The sequence below is a fragment of the Canis lupus genome, chromosome 12 (genome assembly GCF_011100685.1).
Source record: "Canis lupus familiaris isolate Mischka breed German Shepherd chromosome 12, alternate assembly UU_Cfam_GSD_1.0, whole genome shotgun sequence".
Taxonomy (NCBI): domain Eukaryota; kingdom Metazoa; phylum Chordata; class Mammalia; order Carnivora; family Canidae; genus Canis; species Canis lupus.
The window spans coordinates 12,942,600-12,966,794 of NC_049233.1; the positions used below are offsets into that span (position 1 = coordinate 12,942,600).

Below are 24,195 nucleotides of genomic sequence, written 5' to 3' on the forward strand. Positions count from 1 at the left end.
TCCACGCGGGTTCCTCGCCCGCCGGGTGGTGCGTTGGTCTCGCAGCGAGACGGTGGAGGTCTCCGCAGGGGGGGAACGGGGGAAGGAAGCCCGGGGATGGGAAGGGAAGAAGCACCCGGGGCTGGCGGGGCAGTGATCCCGGGCGGAGACAGACCCCAGGGGAACTCGGGGGACGTCCGGGCGAGGAAAGTCCGGGGAGAGGGAGAGAGGGAGACCGGCAGGGAGGCTCTGATGCACACGTCAGCCCTGCCCTCTGGGCTTTTCAAGGGCTTGTGGACTTTCTCTTTCTTTGCTTTGATGGATGCCTTTCTTACAAAGGTCTTTTCTTTGTCTCCGGATTGCTTTTAATACTTAAAATCAGCACATGCATAGCCGAGTCCATGCACGCTGGAAGCTCTCCACGGGACTATCATCTCCCCTCCATCTGCAGAGCGACACGCAGCAGAGAGCTGGAGAAGGTTCAAGAGAAAAGAGACTCTGACATGACGGTGGTGGAGAAGAGATACAGTTGAGTTGAAGTCAGGAGGGCTGGGTGTGGATTTGGTCCCCAGATCCAAGCATACTAAAGCTGAGAAGTTCAGACCACTTAAAATTTAAAGGCAGGCCAGTTTGCGAGCATATAGAAAGAACTCCCTGAATAGTAGCCCACTTCTGTGTTAAGCCAAGATCTGATGAGGCAGGTAGCAGCTCAAAGCTGAGATTCTCAAAATTACCTCCTTGGATCTCATAACGGCCCCAGGGGTATATTACTAATGATAAAGAGAGCCAGAGGTTTGAGTTGCCCAGGACTTCAATCAATAAATGGTGAAGTTGAGATTTGACAGTAGTCTTCTGGTCCCCCAAACCTATACCCTTTCATCCACTACTCCCCACCCCCCCCTTTGCTCAGCTATTAGTATATTTGTGGCACTGTTTATGGGCTGGGGCAGCTCAGGTGGAAAGTATGAATACTTTAAGGAAAGGTTTAAATTAAATAATGGATGGTGGCTCCCTAATCAGTTCTGAAGGCTGAGAAGGGTGTTTGGAGGCACACTGCCTTTAGAGAACAGGATCATGGAGCGGAACAGCCATAGTTTCTCGGAAAACCTTGGAATGAGTATATGCCTAGGTTGGCGTTTATAGGTGAGTAGCCTGCAGGCTGCAAAAAGGGAACATTGTAGAATGTTCTGTCTCTGCCCCATCAGATCATTGCTTGGTCCTCAGTCTTTTGTATTACTGATCTCCAATCTCCTCCTCCTCCTTCTCCTTTGCATGGAGAGAGAAGTATGACTCCCCGGGCCCACCCAGAGGTGGAGACCAGAAGAGCAGAAGGAGTTAGAACCATTAATTGCCCAATGTGGCTAGGTGAAGGAGACAAAGGCATTGGGATTCTAACTTTAAGCTCCAGACTTTTTTTGCAGCTTCCAGGTTGAGCTCAGGTAATGGAGGGAGCTGTTGTTTTAAAGGTGGGGTAGAGGGGCTTCATGGTTTTGAGTTAGGGGTACTAGAAGAGCACCAGACCCTGAGATTCCTCAGAGCACATCAAGCAAAGGTGGATGACTTCCTTTTCTGTTCTGTAGGTGTGTCCCATCAGCAGACCGTATCTGAGCTCAGATTAACATGGAGTTCATGGGTTTCGAGCAGGAAGGGGCTCCACGAACCAGTTGGTGATGAATGCAAAACTGTGGGTGTATGTGCATTTTTCCAGCAAGGAGAGCCCATTGCTTTCATTACTTCTCAGGGGACTCTGTGATCCAAAAAAAAAAGGTTAAAAACCACGGTCCTACATACACTTAGGTTGTTTGTTGAGCAGATAAGCAGGAGTGAGAAACTGAGTGTTTGTTTAAAAGGTATCCATATTAAGCTAACTTGGCTTAATGTATTATTTTCTGCTGCCAGACCATGCTATTGTGTAAATCGGCTGTGATGACAAGTATGTGAAAGTGCCTTGGTTATGTAAGGTGTTATTCCTGCCTAAAGAAATGGAAATAATTAGCGTGAATTCCACAGATGGTACCAAAGAAACAGACTTTCTTCTAAAGTCTCCATTTCTCCCTAAATTCCTTTCTTGTTGCCAGAACTTTCTCTCAGGTCCTTTCTGTTGAATCATAGTGTTTTAGCGAACTTGTTAGAGTTTCCTACCATTCGGCTTACTGGACATTGAATTTGAATAACATTTATCAATTCAAGAAGGATGTACCCTAGCTGCTTGGTATCACCGCAGCCCAGTGAGCTAGATAGAGGTGGGGCAGGTGATGGGAGCTGGGCTGGGGAGGTAATGGACTTGCTTGAAGTAATTGGATATTACTTGTTTACACAAAGAGTTGGGGGATCCCTGGGTGGCTCAGCGGTGTAGCTCCTGCCTTCTGCCTGGGGCGTGATCCTGGGGTCCCGGGATCGGGTCCTATATCAGGTCCCACATCAGGCACCCTGTGTGGAGCCTGATTCTCCCTCTACCTGTGTCTCTGCCTCCCTCTCTCTCTCTCTGTCTCTCATGAATAAATAAATAAAATCTTAAAAAAACAAAACAAAACAGAACCAACCAAACAAACAAAAAAACCAGAGAGCATCATTGTCAGAATGTGAGGGGTCAGACTTGCAATTCTAGCACTCTTCTACTTGAGGGATTGCGGAGAGGCAGCCGGAGGCCATGTTTAAGTGTCTACAGGTTGGATTTGAGGCTTAGTTACTTCTAGAATGATCCTGTAGTCAGTTCAATTTGGAGGATGTGCTCTTTGCCTGTTTAGCAGAGAGATGGCTCTTCCTACCTGCCTTGCCTGTCAGACAAGTCTTCGCCTGCTACAGGAACCACAGGCCGCTTTCTAGACAGTTGCCAACACAAAACTTCTTAAGCAAACAAGGAAATATGCTAAATTTGTAGACACGATTTCACCGCTTGCTGTTCAGGGTTATGTAATATATTTAAAATTTGGTCCTAAAATTAAAAAAAAAAAAAACAATCCATAGCAACCAGTTCTTGCTTTGGTGAACTCTCCAGTCCTTTAAGAGCAAATATAATTAGAATGTTTACATGCTATGAAAAGGCAACCACTGGGGCCCTGGGTGGCTCAGTAGGTTAAGCATCTGACTTTTGACTTTGACTCTATGACCTCAGGGTCGTGGAATCGAGCCTCGACAGAAGGCTTGAATCTGAGCCCTGCTCAAGATTCTCTCTCTCTTTCCTCTGCTCCCCCACCCCCACATGCATTCTCTCCTCTGTCTCTAAGATAAATAAATAAATCTTTAAAAAATGATTAGGCATGATCCCCGGATCCTGGGATCAAGTCCCGCATCCAGCTCCTTGCAGGGAGCCTGCTTCTCCCTCTGCCTATGACTCTGCCTCTCTGTCTCTTATGAATAAGTAAATAAAATCTTAAAAAAAATAAAGTCAACCACTTATAGGTAAATTTCATACCTTTTTCATAGATATGTTTCTAGAAGTAGAACCACTGCATCAGAAGTGCACTTCTCACAGGCTTTGGAGGATGCATATGGCTGAGTGCTTTTTAGTAAGATGGAGATGTTTCCACTAGCAATGTACAAGAATGCCATTCCCCCAAGCTGTGCCAATGTTGGGTATTTGCAAACTCATAGCAAATACTGGTATCTTGTTTTTTTTTTTTTTAAGATTTTATTTATTTATCCATGAGAGACACAGAGAGATGCAGAGAAAGAGGCAGAGACACAAGCAGAGGGAGAAGCAGGCTCCATGCAGGGAGCCCTATGTGGGACTCGATCCCAGGTCTCCAGGATCACGCCCTGGGCTGAAGGCGGTGCTAAACCGCTGAGCCACCCGGGATGCCCTGGTATCTTGTTTTAAATTCATCTCTTTGATTATTAGGAAGGATGGATTTTTTTTTCAAATGTGTATGGGCTATTTGTGTGTGTGTGTGTATGTTTTAATGAATTACCTAATCATGTCCTTTGACCATTTTTTTTTCTCTTTGGGTATTTATTTTCATCTTATACATTTATAAAAACTCATTATTTGTTGTAACTATTAACTCTTTTTCTTATTGTGTATGCTATAAACTTTCCTCCAGTTTATAGTTTGCTATGGAAGGTTTTTTTTTTTAAAGATTTTATTTATTTATTCATGAGAGACACACAGAGAGAGACAGAGACATGGGCAGAGTGAGAAGCAGGCTCCCTGAAAGGAGCCTGATGTGGGCTTGATCCTGGACCCCTGGATCACGCCCTGAGTCAAAGGCAGACGCTCAACCACTGAGCCACCCAGATGTCCTGGAAGTTTTAAATGTATATGCATTCAAAACTATGCATCTTTTCCTTTATTTTGCTTGTATTTGATATCTTAGAAATAACTTCCCCAAGCTAAGATTATGTAAACATTCAATTATCATTTCTCCAGGTACATCCTTTATTTCAAGTTTTTTTTTTTTTTTTAAATATAATCTTTTTTTTTTTTTAAATTTTTATTTATTTATGATAGTCACAGAGAGAGAGGCGCAAAGACACAGGCAGAGGGAGAAACAGGCTCCATGCACCGGGAGCCCGACGTGGGATTCGATCCCGGGTCTCCAGGATCGCGCCCTGGGCCAAAGGCAGGCGCCAAACCGCTGCGCCACCCAGGGATCCCTCAAGTTTTTTTTTTAAAGATTTTATTTTTTTATTCATGAGAGACAGAGAGAGAGAGAGAGAGGCAGAGACACAGGCAGAGGGAGAAGCAGGCTCCATGCAGGGAACCCTACGTGGGACTCGATCCCAGGTCTCCAGGATCACGCCCTGGGGTGGCGCTAAACCGCTGAGCCACCTGGGCTGCCCCCAACAGTATTTTTTTTTTTTTAGATTTTATTTATTTATGATAGTCACAGAAAGAGAGAGAGAGAGAGAGAGAGAGAGAGAGAGAGAGAGGCAGAGACACAGGCAGAGGGAGAAGCAGAATCCATGCACCGGGAGCCCGACGTGGGATTCGATTCCCGGTCTCCAGGATCGCGCCCTGGGCCAAAGGCAGGCGCCAAACCGCTGCGCCACCCAGGGATCCCCCCAACAGTATTTTTGAATGATCAATTCTTTCCTTAAAGATATGAAATGCCACTTTTACATAAAACTTTATTCTATGTACATTTTATCTTTTGTTCTCTTGATTTATCTGTTAGGGTTAGTGCCATACCATCTTGATTACTGTAACATCAAACTACATTTTATAAATTATACTCTATAGCTCTGTAACCTTGAACAAGTAATTGGACATTTCAGAGGTAGAGTTCAGTGATTCATCAGTCTTATGTAACACCCAGTGCTCATTATATCATGTGCCCTCCTTAATGTCCATCACCCAGTTACCCCAACCCCCCACCTCCATTTCATTAATTTCTGTTTTTATTTTATTATATCCTTTCTTATCATTTTGAGGGGCTTATTCTTTTTTTCCTTATTTATTGCATTGCAAGTTTAGCTCATTACTTTTGGAATCTTTGTTTTTTCGTTGTTTTTAAAGATTTATTTATTTATTTGAGAGAGAGAGACAGTGAGAGAGGGTGTATCAGCAGGAGTGGTAGAAGGAGTGGGAGAGAAAGAATCTCAAGCAGTCTCCGTGCTGAGCACAGAGCCTGACGGGGGATTTGATCTCAAGACCCTGAGATCATGACCTGAGCTGAAATCAAGAATCAGATGCTTAACTGACTGCACCACCCAGGCATCCCTGGAATCTTTGTTTTTTAACCAGTCAGTTCTACCATGGACATTTTTCAGAGTTGTCATCTCTGAAGTTGAGTGGGCCCAGCAGCAAATGTGAAGTCATTGTTAGAAACTTTGCTGAATGAGCACTGAATAATGCAGAAGGTGTGTCAGTGCCTTGGAAGAATGTTCCAGAGGCTTTGAGGAGCACTTATTTAAGAAGTGCTGCATCACCCACATACTTGTTGCATTGAGGTCAATTTAGGTGGAAAATGTGGACATAGCTGATTGAGTTGAAAAGTGATTCAGTAATCAGACTTTTGAATGCAAGGTTTCAGAATGGCTTATACGAACCAATTTGTTTTGCTTATATTTTCCTTCTTTGAACATGCACATGGATGATCCATGCTTAAAATCTAAAATTAAGTCTGAGAGAGTGATTCAATAAATATATAATAAAGCATTCTGTCACAGTTTAATTGGCAGCCTTTGTTCTTTGTGGTACATAAAATACTAATGTTATTAGAATTGCTGGTGCCTCATATTTGGTGAAATACAGGATATACAGTAAATGCATTTCAGGCTTTAGTTTCTACTTACTGCTTTACTTGGATAACCACAAGTTTTGATTTATAGTACTTATGTCATTGACCATTAAGCACTTCATGATTTCCATCACCATGTCTTCTTTTATATGAAATATTTAGAAGTGTGGTTTGAGTTTCCAAGTTTATGGATGTTTTTTGGCTGTCTTTTTATTATTGATTTCTAATTGTATTGCATTGTGGTCAGAGTGTGGTCTATGTTACATTTGTTGACACTACTTTCATGGCTTGTAGGTGGGTGGTTGCTCCTTTGGCTACTGGGAACCTGTGCTCTCTTCTTCATAGCTCCATGTCTTTTTCAGCCCCTCCCCTGGACTCCACTTCACCCAGCTACTCACACCTCAAGCAATCTGTTGACCCTTCCTTTACCTGGGACTGCTCTAGGTACTGTGGCATATTCCAGAATAACTCTTCCTATGTTTGCCTGGCTCTGAGTATCACTGAGATGCTTCTTAACCAAAATGATACCCAGGTCTTCCCCTGTAGGTCTGGGTCATAGCCCTGGAATACGTATGTTGAACAAGCGCCCCAGGGTGATCCTCGTAACCAAGCAAATTCGAGAAATTCTGTGCATTTGTGAATCAGCAAGTGGGATGGGATAGAATGCAGTGGTGGAGCTAGACTTGAAGAGAAGCAATATCACTGCAGAACATGAGCCTAATTGCTGCAGAGGAAGGAGGACTTACTCAAAATGCAGGTTCCCAGCCCTCACTTAGGGAGACTCTAATTCGGTGGGTTTGTGATGGGATTTGAGAATCTGTATTTTTAACAGGCTTCCCAAGTAATTTTGATGCAGGAAGTCCCTATGCCATACCCTGAAAAACCCAAGAATGGGGATACTGGCGGGGGGGAGGGAAATTACTGGAGAGTCACAGAGGTCTGCTTCCTACTTTTTATAATTTCCTTATACCTAGAGGTTACATTGTATCTATTGAGCTTCTATGCTCTGTAAAGTTATGCATATGGAAATGCAATAACCATTCATCTGACTTTTTTTTTTTTTAAGTGACTGGCCAGGCACACAGCTCTATAAAATAATGAGAGAACAGATTGACTTTCACGAATCAGTAATTGTATAGCAGAGTGAAGATAATAGTTATGATTCTCTAGCTGACAACCCTGGCTTTCAGGACTGCCTTATTTGTAATTGAAAGTGGTTTGGGGAGTTATAATTCTTTTTCACTTATGTGCTCAAATATTTGTTGAGCATCTACTTTGTGTCAGACACTGTTCTGGATGCTGCGAAGGTGAATAAGACATCATAGTAAGTCTGGTGGGGAAGACGTATATATAAATTAATGACAACTACAGTGTGAGGGGAACCCATGGAAGTTTCTGATGGCACTTCTTTGGATTATTCATCAGTCTTTCCATGAATAAATCCTTTGGAATATTGTCTTGAGATGCTCAATACAATGTACAGATATATAGCTTGATTCAGATGTTCTCTCTTCCACTTAATTCAAGGTAGGCAGACTCTGGAGGGACAAGTGGTCTAGCATAGTAGTTAGGATTTTTGACATTAGCGTCACAAGAGCTGTGATCAAATCTGGACCTAGGTGTGTATTTTCTGTATGATCTTAGGCAAGTTGCTTAACCTCATCTGTGCCTTAGTGAAATGGAAGGATAAGCAATACTTATGTCTGTGAGCCGTTATGGGAATTAGATGGGATAATGTGTGTAAGGTGTTAACATGATCCCCAATACACAATAACAATAACTGCTCAATAAATGTTAGTTTTTGAAACTAATTTATATAATCTAGGGAACAAGAGGGAGGGGTAGGCATTTCATTTCCTTAATGAAATCCAATGGTGATGTGTTTTCAGGTACTAAACACAGTGATTTTCTGGAATCTAAGGGATGCTTTGCCAACACAACACCCTCTGGCAGAAAGGTCAGCCCCTCATCTTCTGTTGAAACATGTCTTAGTGTGAGTGAGCCTCCAGGCCCGTGCAAAGTGTCTGTTCACCTAGAGTAAGTAAAGGTGCAATGAAGACCATAACTATTGGGGTAAATTCTGACCAGAAAGCCCAACATTCTGAGAGGTAGCATGTCATGTTTGGCCAGAGCATGGATTCTGGAGCCAGACTGTTTACGTTCAAATCCTAGCTCTGGCAAGTTCATCTGTATGAACTTGGGAAAATTACCTCCTGGGCCTCAGTTTTATCATCTATGAAATGGAGATAATATTTCATAGAATTGTTTGGAGGATTAAATAAGTAAATACATGGAAAGTGATTGGAAGACTCCATGGCGTACAATATGTGCTGCCTGTGCAAGCTTGTCATTATGAAGTTCAAAAGCAAGCGAAACTAAACTATATTTTTTGGAATACATACGTAGTGGTAAATCTTAAAGAAAAGCAAAGCCATGATTACCATAAGAGTCAGAGTCAGGATAGTGGTTAATTCCTGAGGATGGGGACACACACATGGTTTCTGGTGAATAGTGGGTGAGGGGAAGAGTGCGAGGGGAAGGCTGGCATTACAATTATTTGTAAAACTGTATTTGTTGTAAGTGCTTTTCTCTGTTTAGATTTCTTTACGGTAAAAAGTTTTGAAAGCCTTTTTTAAAAACAATTTTTGTTATAATGAAAGTAAGTGCATTGTAGAAATTTTGAAAGTATAAAAACAATGTTATAAATCATGATAATTTTACCTTTTAGAGAATCAATGTTAATATATTTTTTAAAGATTTATTTTTAAGTAATTTCTACACTGAACATTGGGCTTGAAACCACAACCCTGAGAGTCTCATGTTACACTCACTGAGCCAGCCAGGTGCCCTCTCCCCCTAGATCTTAAGCTCCTGAAGGCTGAGACTATCTTTGAATTCCTAGTGTCTAGAATGGTGTTTGCCACAAAACGTACTTAGATAATTTTTTTTAAAAGATTTTATTTATTTATTCATGATAGTCACACAGAGAGAGACAGAGAGGCAGAGACACAGGCAGAGGGAGAAGCAGGCTCCATGCACCGGGAGGCCGACGTGGGATTCGATCCTGGGTCTCCAGGATCGTGCCCCGGGCCAAAGGCAGGCGCCAAACCGCTGCGCCACCCAGGGATCCCATAATGTTTGTTGAGTAAACAAACATTATTCGTTCTAAATTTTTTTTGGAAAATTCCTTTTATCTTTGCGAACTTTTCTATATAATTTGTTTAGGAAAGCCTTTAAAAAATATTTAGGTGAGACATATATCACCCGAATATTAAAATTATCGTATGTTCTGAACTGGGAAGGGGGACTCTGAGTTATTGCAATTTTGCTCTATCTGCATGTTATAAAAGTTAAAGGACATTTGTATTCATATGTTTATTAAAACCAGAGAGGATCCCTGGGTGGCTCAGTGGTTTGGCACCTGCCTTGGCCCCAGGGCGTGATCCTGGAGACCCGGGATCGAGTCCCACGTCGGGCTCCCTGCATGGAGCCTGCTTCTCCCTCTGCCGGTGTCTCTGTCTCTTTCTCTCTCTGTGTTTGTCATGAATAAATAATTAAAAAAAATAAAATTTAAAACCAGAGATCGAGCTATATAAGAGTTGTGAGTTACTGTACTATAGTTGTTTATGATTTCTGGGCACCATAAAAAAGTTAGACTGCAGATCCAGCTCTGACCCTGTCTATGTGTGTTTTTAGCGTTACCTTCTCTGTGGTCCATTTCCTTTTCAAATGGAAATTATTATATTGATCCTACCTACTTCATAGGGGTATTAGCAAAGAGCAAATGAGACGAGGATCATGAAGTTGCTTGGAAGCTATTCAACTATGAGAGTGATGTAATATTATAAGAAAATATTCCATGATTTGATAACAGATACCTAAAGACACTGTCTGAGGCCACCTGTCAAATGCAACATCACTTAAACCAGAAGTGATTGCTTTCTCTGCTGAAAAATAGTTTGTTGTAGGTTTTTTCCTAATGGCCAGGAACTTCAGCACTAAACGCAATGCTCTGTTATTACAACCATTTCAGTTTAGGTTTGCTTTTTGATTACGTCTTCCTCTTCTCTTTATATTTATTGATTTTTCATTTCCATTTAATGGTTTTATCAAACATGCATATCTTTTGGTGAGAGTTTTCTTGAAATGTAATTCACATAGTGTGTAATTCACCCTTGTAAAGTGTGGAATTCAATGGTTTTTAGAACATTTTTGGGGCACCTGGGTGGATCAGTTGGTTGAGCGTCTACCTTTGGCTCAGGTCATGATCTTGCAGGCCCAGAATTGAGCCCCAAGCCAGACTCTCCGGTTGGCAGGGAGTCTGCTTCTCCTTCTCCTTCTGCCCCTGTTCATGTGCTCTCTTTCCCTCACTTACTCTGTCTTCCAAATAAATAAATAAATAAATAAATAAAATCTTAAAAAAATTTTTTTAGAATGCTTTCATCACCCCCAAAAGAAGCCTGTATTCTTGAGCAGCCACTCCCACCATGTCCCCTATCGCCCCAGCCCTAGACAACCACTGATGTACTTTTTATCTCTATAGATTTGCCTATTCTGGACATTTCATATAAATGGAATATGTGATCTTTGGTGTCTGGCTTCTTCTTTTTTTTTAAAGATTTTATTTATTTATTCATAAGAATACACGGAGAGGAGAGAGAGACAGAGGCAGAGACACAGGCAGAAGGAGAAGCAGGCCCCATGCAGGGAGCCCGATGTGGGACTTGATTCCGGGTCTCCAGGGTCAGGCCCTGGGCTGACGGCGGCACTAAACCGCTGAGCCACCCGGGCTGCCCTGGTGTCTGGCTTCTTTTATTCATTGTCATGTTTTCAAAATTCATCTATGTTGCAACATGTATCAGTACTTCATTCCTTTTTAAAAAAAAATTTGGGGTGAATTATATATAACATAACACTTGCCATTTTATCCATTTTTACCCACTGGCACTAATTACCTTTCAATGTTGCACAACTATCACTGCTATTTTTTTTTAAAGATTTTATTTATTTATTCATGAGAGACAGAGAGAGAGAGGCAGAGACATAGACAGAGGGAGAAGCAGGCTCCCTGCAGGGAGCCGGATGTGGGACTTGATCCTGGGACTCCAGGATCATGCCCTGGGCTAAAGGCACATTAACCACTGAGATTTCCAGGCGTCCCTCACTGCTATTTTTAAAACACTTTCATTAGTCCAGACAGAAGCACTGTTCCCATTAAACAATGATTCCCCATTCTCCCCTCTCCCTAGACCCTGGTACTCTAACTATCCTAATCTACTAACCTCTACCTTTTGTCTCTCCAAATTTACCTATTAAGATATTTCATATAAATGGAATCATACAATATTTGTCCTTTTGTATTTGGCCTATTTCATTTAGCACAATGTTTAAAGTTTCATTCATGTTGTGGCGTATATCAGAACTCCGTTCTTTTTTATGGCTGAATAATATTCCATTGTATGTCAATGTCACTCTTTGCTTATCAGTTCACCTGCCAGTGAACATTTGGGTGGTCTCCACTGTGTGGCTAATGTGACTAATGCTGCAAAGAACATTTGTTTACAAGAATTTGAGTCTCTGTTTTCAATTCTTTGGGTAGGAGTGAAATCACTGGGTTATATGGGGATACTATATTTTTTTGAGAGTCATCACACTGTTTTTTAGGATGCTTCTTTTGACTATGTGTCAGTCCCATCAGACTGTGAGTAAATAAATGATAGGATGTGGACATTTATGGAGGGGCAGGCCTCGTTATTGTGAGGGTAGTTCTAGTGTAAACTGTGTAAAATCAGGTTCTAACTACCCATTTAAGAACATGGAATAATCTAATTGTTCCTCTTCCTCTTTCCAGCCTTGCTGCAGATTTGGATCTGAAATCCTCCTCACATTCTGTTCACTCCTCTGAAACATCATTGCCTGAGGACCTGAAGGATAAATATCCTGAGGAGTTCAGCTTGCTTAAATTACAGACAAGTGAGTATGTCATAGCACCTCCTCTGCCTGCCTGCATGTCCAGGGCTTTCCAGAAGTCTGCCAGACTATTGGGCACTGTTCACTGAAGACTCAGGAAGTGCTAGGTGTTTGACACATTTTGTCTTAATTCTTACAGTGACTCTGCTGCAGAGCTATCATTATATATTTTTCAAAACTGACATGGCTTTATATAAAAATGATAAAAGTACCATGGCAAAGTTTTAAAATAATATTTAGAGTATAAAAACCCCTTTTCCAGTGTTTTCCAGCAGTATCCCCATTGTTCCCCATAGCCATGAGGAATTTTGTGTATATGTATGTACTTATGTATATATAGGTTGTAGTATATATATAACCATATTTGCACTAGTGGAAAGTAGTACATAAGAGATCATGGATTTCTTTCTGTGTGAATACATATAAATCTAGGTGGCTAATATAGACCTACCATTTTACACAGAAGACTTGGAATTGCCATGGTTGGCCTGGCCTTTCCCTGGTTGATGGGCCTTCTGTTTCTCCTATCTGCTTATCAGAGTGAAGGTTGGATCACAGGTGCTTATAAAACTCTCTGAGCTTCCCATTCCGTATATCACTTCCAACCATAAAATTGGCTTTATTTTTGGATGAGTGGGTAAAAAGGAAAAAAAAAAGAGGCCTCTTAGATACCTTTCTCTCCACTTCCCTTCCTTTTGGAACCTAATCCCCCAGAGATTAACCCTGCCCCTGATGTGGAAGCAAGGAATTATATACATTGATAAAGTACAGTACAGTCAGAGTTTCCCTGGGACAACTTTTCTGTCATTTAATTGCATTATGTGAGGCTGGGAGAGATGCTGATGGAAGGATTTCTGATGTCTTGCAGAAGATGGGCATCGTCCTGAGTGGACATTTTACCCGAGATTTAGCAGCAATATCCACACCTACCATGTTGGAAAGCAGTGTTTCTTTAATGGAGTCTTCCTTGGCAACAGGAGGTCTCTATCAGAGAGAATAGTGGACAAGTGCTTTGGGAGGAAGAAATATGGTAATATTTTCTTCCTGGACCTTGACTGTGCCATGCCTAAAAATACTCTCTTGAGTTGGGTTCTGCAGGCCCAATGTTCCGTGGCTGGTGTCAGCTCTCTGGGGTCACTATGTCACTCTAGTGCAGCCAGGAAGAAAGGAAAGTGAAGAAAGGATGGTTGGCAGACTGTACTTTTTGGCAAAGAACTCCCAACATATGCTGATCCACATTTTTGTTTTTCTCTGAATTTCAGAAAATGCTAATGTGACATTTAAGTCCTCAGATAAGTTCTCTCAGCTATTTATTAATAGAAACCTTCATTCATGTCTGAAGAAAATAATTTTTGTTTCAGTTAGATGCTGCCCATCATATGTATTTAAATTGTGCATTATAGTCTTCAAAAGGAAAATATCCCATAAACCCTAGCCTGAAGTGCACACTTTATTTCATAGCTTATTATATTAAAAGTAATTGAGATGAATATATATATATATATATATATATATATATATATATATATATATATATTTGTAACATGGTGAATTATCTGTCCCAACCTACCGAAAATAGATTTACAAAAAGAAAAAAGATCCTAGGGTTGCTGAGTACCAATGGACCATTATAGCACATTTTTCTCTAGAAATACCTGTATAGGAGGCAGCTATTGCTGAATGTATTGCTGTGGCAGGAATACAAAGAGAAAAAAAGAGAAAGTTCTCATTTTTTAAAAGATTTATTTTTTAATTTAAGATTTATTTATTTATTCATGAGAGACACAGACTGAGAGAGAGAGGCAGAGACATAGGCAGAGGGAGAAAGCAGGCTCCTCGCAGGGAGCCTGATGCGGGACTGGATCCTGGATCCCAGGATCATGACCTGAGCCGAAGGCAGGCGCCCAACTGCTGAGCCACCCAGGCGTCCCTGAAAGTTCTCATTTCTGAGTTTCAAAACAGACCTTTAAACTTGTAGCAGGGGCAAATAGTTTTGAAGATCAAAGCTTTTGTTTGGATAGAGATGCCCAAGAAACCTTTTTAAGGGAGACGGGAGAGTGGTCACTGATGTGGGAGCCTTGAGGAGTCCTGCATCCTGCTTGATTCCTGACACCAAAATCTAGTAGGTGATCAGATGTGGCTCTAGCTGGGGTTTCTGCTTCAGAGTGTGGTTGAGGGAGGACCTCCAGCGTCAGAGTGAATGGCATCTGCTCTGACTGAGCAACAGAGTAGTGAGAGCTGTGGGCAATGTTTGGGCAGAAAACCAGCCTCAGGGGTTCACCCACCCAGGAGATGTGAAAGAACAGCTGCATTTGTGCCCCATGAAGACAGAGGAGGTTTAGACACAGAGAAAGGATGAAATGAAGAGGGCAAGCCAGAAGAGCTGCCCAGGTCTCACAACTGAAATGCTGGGAGATCACCGTATGGTGCACTGGGGACTATCAGGCCAGGGATCATAGAACAGATTTATGCCTCACCTGATTCATTGTGGAGGAGGCTGGCTTCCTGAGGATCAGACTAGATGACACATTTTAGCAGACAACAGAAATAAAATGCCAACCTTCAGAGAGTAGCAGAGATAAGGTGGGTATCAGATACCAGTGTGGTTTGCGGACAGTGACCCAAAGCTTTCCACCAAAGCCCCGACGTCATATGAGCCTGTTGGACACACCCTTCTCACTCCCAACTGACATGCAGCCATACGGTAGAACAGAAATGATTTATTTAAATATGAAACAACTGAGAAAAATCAGGAAGGGACTAAGTTTAGCTGTAGAGTACTTAGGAAGCTCTTGGTCACGGTAAGATGAAAACCAAACTATCACAGGCTTAAATCAAAAGATATTTATTATATATTTAACAAGAAGCTTTGGAATCTAGGTGGCCTATATGGACTGGTTGCTGAGTGATGTCATCAAAGATATAGACTCATTTTGTCTTTCTGTGTTGCTATTCTAAGTTGTGTTGAATTTTTGTCTTCACACTTGTCATCTTATGGCCACAAGAGAACTGTTGCAGTTCCATGCATCATGCCTATATTTCAAAACATGAAAAAGAGGAATCTCTCTTGTTGCCTTCCCCTTTTAGAATGAAGGGAAGTTTTTCTCATATGGTCCTTAGGAGCCTTCCTTCCACCTGTGTCTCACTGCCTAGAAATGGGCCAGCAGCAAGTATTTATAAAAAATAAATGGGATGATCATGACTGACTCAAATCCTAACCCTAGCCTATCACTTCCCTTCTAACTCAAAGTAAACATTATCCTGAATTTTGTTTATTATTATTACCCTTCTATTTATTCTTTTCTTCCTTCTTTCCTTCCTTCCCTCCCTTCTTCCTTCCTTCCTTCCTTCCTTCCTTCCTTCCTTCCTTCCTTCCTTCCTTCCTTCCTTCCTTCCTTCCTTTGTTTTATGGTCTTTATACATACTAAATGAATGTAGAGGTATACTTGTGAAATATTTATTGAGTATACAGAATAAATTATCACAATCACTTGCATGCTTCTTATTCCGTTTAACAAATGGAGTATTGTCTTTATATTTGAAGTTTCTGAGAGGCTTCTTCCTGAATATGACATATTTTCTCCCCTAACTCCACTGATAATCCCTATTTTACCTTTATTACAAAGGAAAGGTTTTTTGGGGGGACATTTTCAAACATATGTCAGACTAGAGAGAAGAGCATAATATTACCTGATCACTTAGCTTCAGCAATTATCAACATGTGGCTTATCTTGTTTCGTTTTTATCCCTCTCCTCCAGGGATTATTTTAAAGCAAATTCCAGGCATCAGATAATTGCATCTGTATATATTTTCAGTGTGTACCTCTTATAGATAAGGATTATTTTTATTAATATGACCACAATACCATTTTCATATCTTAAAAAGTGAATAATTCCTTAATGTCACTAAATATTCAGTGTTCAAACATTCAGTTGCCTCACGAATGACAAAATTTAAACATATTTATAGTTTGAATTAGGAGTCAAATAAGATCCACACTGAGTGATTAGTTAAAATGTCTCTCAAGTCTCTCTCTCTTTTTAGAAAAGATTTAATTTATTTATTAGAGAGAGAGCACGAGCTGGGGGAGGAGCAGAGAGAGAAGCAGACTCCTCACTGAGCGCAGAGCCCTACTCAGGGCCATTCCCAGAACCCCAGGATCATGATCAGAGCCAAATTCAACACATTTATTATAGAAAAAACCCAATCAAAATATGTTTCATAAATGGTTGACTCTAACCCATTAGCTATGATGAGGCCATTGGTGGAGTTCCTTAAAGACCTAACTTGTTGTCACAGATGGAAGAACAAAATGTGGTCTGTGGTTATGGGTTGTAAGGAAATTGGCCTGAAAATATAATTTTTGTCTTCTATAGCTCTTCCTCATTAGCTAATTTCCTTCTGAGATCCAGTCAGAGAGGCAGAGTCTAATTACAGTTTCTTCTTAAGCTTTATAGGACACAGGGATTCAAAGTGCACCAATGCTCAGATTTTAAGCAGATTTCTCATTCGTTGCAGATACCTTTGATTCACCGTTCACTTTAAACCAAAAAACATCCCATCTGAACCTAAGCTATTCTTCTTTCCCAGGGTGAGGTAATCATGACACTTTCTGGAAAATCTCCCAAACACAGCGTTTCTCAAGCACACTTTTCGTCTTCTCAAGGCAAGACAATCACAAACAGCATAATAATATGTACCTCGTAATAAAACATGAAATTTTCGTTTCCATTGTCATATCTATAGAGCATATCTTTGGATTGCCTTCAGTCCTTTTTATGATCTTGTTTTTAAATATCTTTCACAGATATTGATCCTAGGAATGGAATACCAACGTTAACTCCAGGAGATAACCCATATATGTACCCAGAACAGAGTAAAGACTTCCACAAAACAGGATCAACTCTCCCACCAGTGAATTTCTCCATGTAAGTGTATGTGAATGCCAGGATTAGTTCACTAATTTTAAAGGAATTGAATCTCTCTGTACTATATATGAGGTATATTTCATAAGGAGTAGATTCCAACAAAACATGGTTGCTGATAATTCCTAAAAACTTTCATCTCTCATTCCTTAGTGTCTGTACACATGCATATGTGTAATTGAAATTATACACAGGATCTTGACTACCAAAAGGTGGTTGTTAATTTTGCCCCTATTAGTTGTCACCACAAATCTGAAGACTTTTCAGTTTCATACAGAATCAGATTGTTTATTAGTGACTTCTGATTGGATTGATGTACACTTGGAACTAAGACTGAAGCGACTGAGGAGAAAGGGAGGTTCATTAGGTTAAAAGAAAAGAGTTGGCATATTACATTAATGTTTTAAAAAACTAAAAACTAATCATGTTTGGCTTAAGCATGTTTAGTAAAAATTAAAATAGGAATTATCACCTTTATAGCTTTACAGTTTTGAAGCCCATGGGTGGCCATTAAAACCAGAAAATAAGACATTTTATTGAATACAATGATAGAAGTAGAAGCCGTACCAATGTTATGGTTGCCTTTTTTTTTTTCCAGAGTGCCTTATGAAAAGAAATATGATACATTTATTCCACTTGAGCCTCTTCCACAAATTCCTACGTGAGTTCTCTCACCGTGTTTTATACTAACCGATCTTTACGAAGTCATCAGTTATTTATAATTTTCTCCTATGGAGGAGCTCATAGACACCCAACACAGAGGACCTTTAACACACCAGCAGGGGTGGGCAGTTTGTATGGAGGGTTTTTGGTGAGACACTTGGAGGGCAAGTACTATGGAGTCTGGCAGCTGGGTTGCCCACGTCTTCAGCTAATACAATGGACAGCCTGCCAGAGGCCCTGTGTTGTGCTAGGTATGCACTATGGGGAGTTTTATTGGAGAAAAAAGACAGGGTCCCTGATTTCTAAAACCTAAGAGCTGTTGGAAAAGAAAGACCCATGCTTAAATGAATGCAGCCAGGGAGGATGGTAGAGTTTGAAGAGGCAGAGAAAAACCCATCGGAATAGTCTCATGCTTGGGGGGAAGTATCATTCCTCTGATTTCATATTTTAAGTTCAGCTCCATTCTGAACCTCAGCTATTTGCCCAAGTAGGGTTTAGACCTAGAAAACGATATGTATCAGTATAAAAAATTTCACTTTCCAGGGGTGCCTGGGTGGCTCAGTCAGTTAAGCATCTGCCTCTGGCTCAGGTCATAATCTTGGAATCCCGAGGTCGAGCCCCATATTGGGCTCCCTGATTAGTGGGGAGTCTGCTTCTCCTTCTGCCCCTCACTCTGCTTGTGCTCTCTCTCAAATAAATAAATAAAATCTTTAAAAAGATTATACTCTAAACAACTAGGCAACCTAGAAACAACTGGGTAAATTCCTAGAAACATACAACTTAACAAGACTGAATTATGAGGAAATAAATCTGACCAGGCTAATGACTAGTAAGGAGGTGGAATCAGTATTAGAAACCTGCCAACGGGGGATCCCTGGGTGGCGCAGCGGTTTGGCGCCTGCCTTTGGCCCAGGGCGCGATCCTGGAGACCCGGGATCGAATCCCACGTCGGGCTCCCGGTGCATGGATTCTGCTTCTCCCTCTGCCTGTGTCTCTGCCTCTCTCTCTCTCTCTCTGTGTGACTATCATAAAAAAAAAAAAAAAAAAAAAGGAAAAAAAAGCAAAAAAGAAACCTGCCAACAAAGTAAAGCCCAGAACCAAATGGTTTCACTGGTGAATTCTCTCAAACATTTAAAGAAGAGTTAATTTCATTCTTTCTAGGTCTTCTAAAAAAGTGGAAGAGGGAGAACACTTCCAAACTCATTTGATGAGGTCTGCATTATTCTAATACCAAAACTAGACAAGGACACTACCAGAAACAATAATTACAGGCCAATATCCCTGATGAGCATAGATGAAAAATCCTCAACAAATGATTAGCAAATCAAATTCAACAGTACATTAGAAAGATCATATACCATAATCAAGTGGAATTTATTCCAGAGATGCAAGATGGTCCAATGTCCCCAAGTCAATGAGTGTGATCTACCACACTAACAGAATGAAGGATAAAAATCATTATCATCTCAACAGATTCAGAAAAAGCTTTTGAAAAAACTCGCCAAAATTTCATGGTAAAAACTTTCAACAAACTGGGTACAGAGGGAACATACTTATTCTTCAACACGTAGATCAAAATCTATGTTCAAGATCTTCATATATTTAATTTTTCTAGAATATTATCATTTTTTTACATTTTCAAATTTATTTTTTATTCCAAAAAGTCTTATTATTTAAAAAGTTTCAGGGCACCTGGGTGGCTCAGTAACTGAGCATCTGCCTTTGGCTCAGGGCATGATCCTGGGGTCCTGAGATCAAGTCCCATATCAGGCTTTCTGCAGGGGGCCTGCTTCTCCCTCTGCTTATGTTTCTGCCTTTCTGTGTGCCTTTCATGAATAAATAAAATATTTAAAAATTTTTTTCCTCTCTTCTTTCACTTGTTTTCCCCTTTTCATTTATTTTGTGTGTTTGTGCTTTATCCCCCTTTTTCCTCATTAGGTTAGATAGTGGTTTGTTTGTGTATATGTTCTTTTAAAAGCAGCTTTAAAAATTTTAGTATTCTTTTTACATATTGTCTCTTTCTTTGTTTTTAAAACATTAACCTTTGCTTCTATTGTTATGATTTCCTCCTTTCTGCTTATTTTGGTTTATTTTTCTCCTCCTCCTTCTTCCTTTGCATTTATTTTTTTAAAATTTATTTATGATAGTCACAGAGGGGGAAGGGCAGAGACACAGGCAGAGGGAGAAGCAGGCTCCATGCACCGGGAGCCTGACATGGGATTCAATCCCACGTCTCCAGGATCGCGCCCTGGGCCAAAGGCAGGCGCCAAACCGCTGCGCCACCCAGGGATCCCTCCTTCTTCCTTTTTAAAAGTAGACTCCACACCCAGCCTGGAGCCCAATGTGAGGTGCGAACCCATGACCTGAGACCAAGACCTGAGCTGAGATCAAGAGTTGGACACTTAGTCAATTGAGCCACCGAGGCACTCCTCTTTTTTTTTTTTTTTTTTTTGAGTAATCTCTACACCCAGTGTGGGGCTTGAAGTCATGCCCCTAAGATCAAGAGTTGCATGCTCTACCAACTGAGTCAGCAAGGTGCCCTTCTTTTTCTATTTTTTGAATGGGATATTTAATTAATTTTTAAATTTTTCTTAATATCTATACTAAGGGTTATGAAAGTGCCTCTGACCACTGCTTTGCTTATATGTTATAAATTTTGATGTGTAGATTATCCATATATATATTTTTTATATCTATCTATCTATCTATCTATCTATCTATCTATCTATCTATTTATCTATCTACCTATCATCATCATCTATCTTTCTAAATTGTTTTTGAGAGACAGTAGGGGGAAGGGGCAGGGGGAGAGGGAGAGGGAGAGATAGAATTCCAAGCAGGCTCCATGCCCAGTGCAGAGCCCAACATAGGGTTCAATCCCACGACCCTGAGATTATGACCTGTGCCAAAATCAAGAGTTGGAGACTTAACTGGCTGAGCCACTCAGGCACCCTAGATTATCCTTATTTTTTTGAAGAATTCTGCAGTTTGTTTTGGTCTCTTTCTTTTGGTTAAAACATTACTTGATTTAAAATTTCCAAGTGAAAGAGGTTTTTGATTTTTATTTTGTAATTCATTTTTACTTTTATCATCTAATGACCAGAAAATGTTGTTTTCATTATTTTTATTTTATGAAACTTAACAACTCTTCATTGTGACCATGTTTAATTTGAGGATTGTCTCTCTATATATTTGAAGGTGGTCTATTTCATCAAGATGCAAAGTTAGATACATACCCAGAAGATTTACTTAAAAAATATTTTATTTATTTATTTATCATGTGCAAGAGAGTGAGAGAGAGTGAGCATGTGAGTGGGAAGAAGAGAGAACCTGAAGCAGACTGCACTGAGAGCAGAGCCCAAAGTGGGTCTTGATCTCACAACCAGGAGATCATGACCTGAGCTGAACCAAGAGTTGGATGCTTAACTGACTGAGTCACCCAGGTGCCCCAGATTTATCTTTTTGATTAAAATTGTTCATTTGACCTAGCTTGGACTGAAAATGGTTGTGCAAATATTAATATATTTCTGTCTCTATTGTTAACTGTAGCCATTAACATTATAAAAATATCTTCTTTTTAGATAAACTCAAAACAGACTCTTCACTGTAGAGAAGAAACTGGTGGTTACCAGAGGGGAGGTGGGTGGGGTGATGGGTGAAGCAAATCCTGGGGATTGAAGAAGGCACCTGTCATGATGAGCACTGACTAATGTATAGAATTGTTGAATCCCTAAATTATACACCTGAAATGAATATAACCCTGTAAGTTAACTGACTGTAATTAAATTTTTAAAAAAATCTTCTTTTTCTCATTTAATGCTTTTTGTCCTATATTATACATTGCTGGATATAAAGATTACATCTCTTACTTTGTTTTGTTTGTATATGACTAATATACTTTTACCCATTTTTTTGTTTTTAGATTTTCAAATCACTTTGTTTTAGGTCTGTGTTTTATTTTTTATTTTTAAAAAAGATTTATTTATTTATTTATTTATTTATTTATTTATTTATTTATTTGAGTGAGAGAGAGACAGAGAGAGGGAGCAGAAGCAAGGGGGAGCAGCAGAGGGAGAAGGTGGCTCCCTGCTCAGCAATACAGGGCTTGATCCCAGGACCCTAGGATCATGACCTGAGCTGAAGGCAGACACTCAACCAACTAGCCACCCAGGTGCCCCTAGGTCTGTCTTTTAGACACAGAATTGGACTTTGATTTTGTGAGCCACCCTAAAAATTTTTTTTTCTTTAATAGGTGAATGGAGGGGCACCTGGGTGGCTCAGTTGGTTAAGTGTCTGAGACTCTTGATTTCAGCTTGGGTCATGATCTCGGGGTTGTGAGATGGAGCCCTACATCAAGCTCCATACTCAATGGGGAGTCTCCTTGAGATTTTCTCTCCCTCTGCCCCTCCCCCCACTCACTTGTGTTTTTTTCTCTCAAAAAAAATTAAAAAAATAGGTGAATTAAGATAATTTGAATTAATGATTTGACATATTTGATTTCAATTCTATCATATTTTGTTACAATTATTATGCATATTATATTATTTTTACCACGAGGCTTACTGTTTTGATTGCTTCAACAAAAGTTAAAGAAATTATTTGTTTTGATGTTTAGGAAAGCTTGTGGTTTTGTTCCAGTGATTCTTTATGCTAGAATCTTTCTATATTGCCCAAGTAAGATCCTACCGGTCTTACTTGGGCTTCTACTATTGGTCTGTCAGTTTTACATGAGACCCTTGACTCCCACCTATTACCCATGTGGTCATCCCCTGTTTCCTGCTTGCAGGGACTTCCTCATCACTAGCAGATTTATTGGGGCATTTTTCCAATCATGGTGCATTTCTCCCAAGATGTATGAAAATTATAGCTGCCAAAAGATGAAATGATTCTTCATCTCTTTTCTCTGACTCATCAGGAGTCACAATTCCTGGTAACTCTTGGAACATACGCAGTGTAGCCCAGCATATGTCCTTTCAAATCTCTACAGACTTGGGAGGAGGCTAAGCGTCTGCATTAGCTGAGGCCATAACAAAAAAACAAAGCACACTCAGGTGGGATTCTGAAGAGAGCGTAATGAAAGGGCTGTTTACAGATGTATAAACAGTTGAGGGAACTTACATGAAAGGGTGAAGCAGTCAGAGGCTCTCTCCAGTGGGAAGTTGTTACCACTCCCAGGTCTGAACAGCAAGAAGAGTGATCTTGTTGCTCAGTGTGGCAGGAGATGGAAAAAGACTTTCTGGAAGAGGTTGTGGCAGTGGAAAATGCAGCCACTGCCAAAGCTGGGGTACCTCAGGATATGAACGGGAGTAGAGGAGCTAGGTGAGAAATTCACCCAACTTTTCCCTGCTTTCTGGTCTCCTGCTGGTGCCTCCAGTGGATTAGCCAAGCCCAGCTCAAAGGTAGGGGCATATGATGGGTTCAAGGTGATGCAAGTTGCAGGGGTCAGATCTCTGGGCAGAGAAGGGCAGAAAAGAGATCTGACTTTGGGAGAGAGACAAATGCTGAAAACTAACACGGTGTTTTATTTTGTCATCAGTCCTAAGTTGGAGGACTTCTTACTTTGGAGGATGTAATTCCTTATGTGCTGAAAGTGTTTGTACATTTTGCATCGGACAAACTCAAACTCAGGGTTGTTTTCTTCCTACAGCTTGCCTTTCTGGGTGAAGGAGAAGGCCAACAGGCTGAAGAATGAGATAAGAGAGGTTGAGGAGCTTGACAATTGGCAACCAGCGTCCCCCTTGATACACAATTTGCTCCCTGCTGGTGGGTTAAAGAACCTTCATAGAATAGTATAAAAACTGAAGGCAAGCCCAGAAGAGGCTTTTGAGAGGCTTTGCAGTAGAGAGGAGAGAAGGCAAAGCCTTTCCCAGAGTGGATGGTGTCCTTTACCCCAACGTGGTTCCTTGGGCCGAAATCATGGCCAGGCATCGCTAGTTGAGTGTGTTGGTTGAGCATGGTTAGTCTTTTTTTATTTTTTTATTTTTTTATTTTTTTCATGGTTAGTCTTATAATGGAGCACAACCTTTAACTCCATGCCTCTATTCACAGGTTCTTTGGATTCCCCAAGACAACCCTGAACAGAAAGAGGCCCACAGAGCATGCACTGACTGTAGTCTGGAGAGCCTCTTCCAATTGACCACTTCTGTCAGTGTGACTGTTCTAAATCAAATGTTTGACTTTGATGAGTAATCATTGTGCTTTGCTTTTCTTAACTTTATATTTTGAAAATTTTCAAACTTAAAGTTGTGAGAATCATACAATGAGCAACTACCTACATATCCTTCCCCCAGAATCTACAATTGTTAACATTTGTCAAAATTTGTGCATTTTCTCTCCCTCTCTCTCATTGCTATTATTATTTTGTGGAATTATTTGAGAATGAGTGGCAGATGTCATAACCTTTTACTCCTATAGACTATATACTTCAATATGTATCTCTGAAGGTCAAGATCTCCCAACAGTTGCAATACAAATG

The 24,195-nt window shown here is 40.6% G+C and overlaps 1 protein-coding gene across 2 annotated transcripts; it reads left to right on the forward strand.

Moving 5' to 3' along the window:
• Window positions 1-10: 10 nt before the first annotated feature.
• On the forward strand, window positions 11-23,909 carry SPATS1 (spermatogenesis associated serine rich 1). Of its 2 annotated transcripts, none has more exons than XM_038554210.1 (9): window positions 11-58; window positions 362-507; window positions 8,051-8,198; window positions 12,013-12,134; window positions 13,000-13,161; window positions 16,940-17,060; window positions 17,656-17,718; window positions 23,368-23,483; window positions 23,769-23,909. In XM_038554210.1, exons 2-9 carry the CDS (start codon window positions 381-383, stop codon window positions 23,795-23,797), a joined length of 888 nt encoding a protein of 295 aa, XP_038410138.1. In that variant the 5' UTR covers window positions 11-58; window positions 362-380; the 3' UTR covers window positions 23,798-23,909. The 2 variants fall into 2 exon arrangements, with proteins under 2 accessions (XP_038410138.1, XP_038410139.1); XM_038554211.1 differs by lacking the exon at window positions 11-58 and adding an exon at window positions 1,560-1,669 and having other exon boundaries at window positions 375-507.
• Window positions 23,910-24,195: the final 286 nt, after the last annotated feature.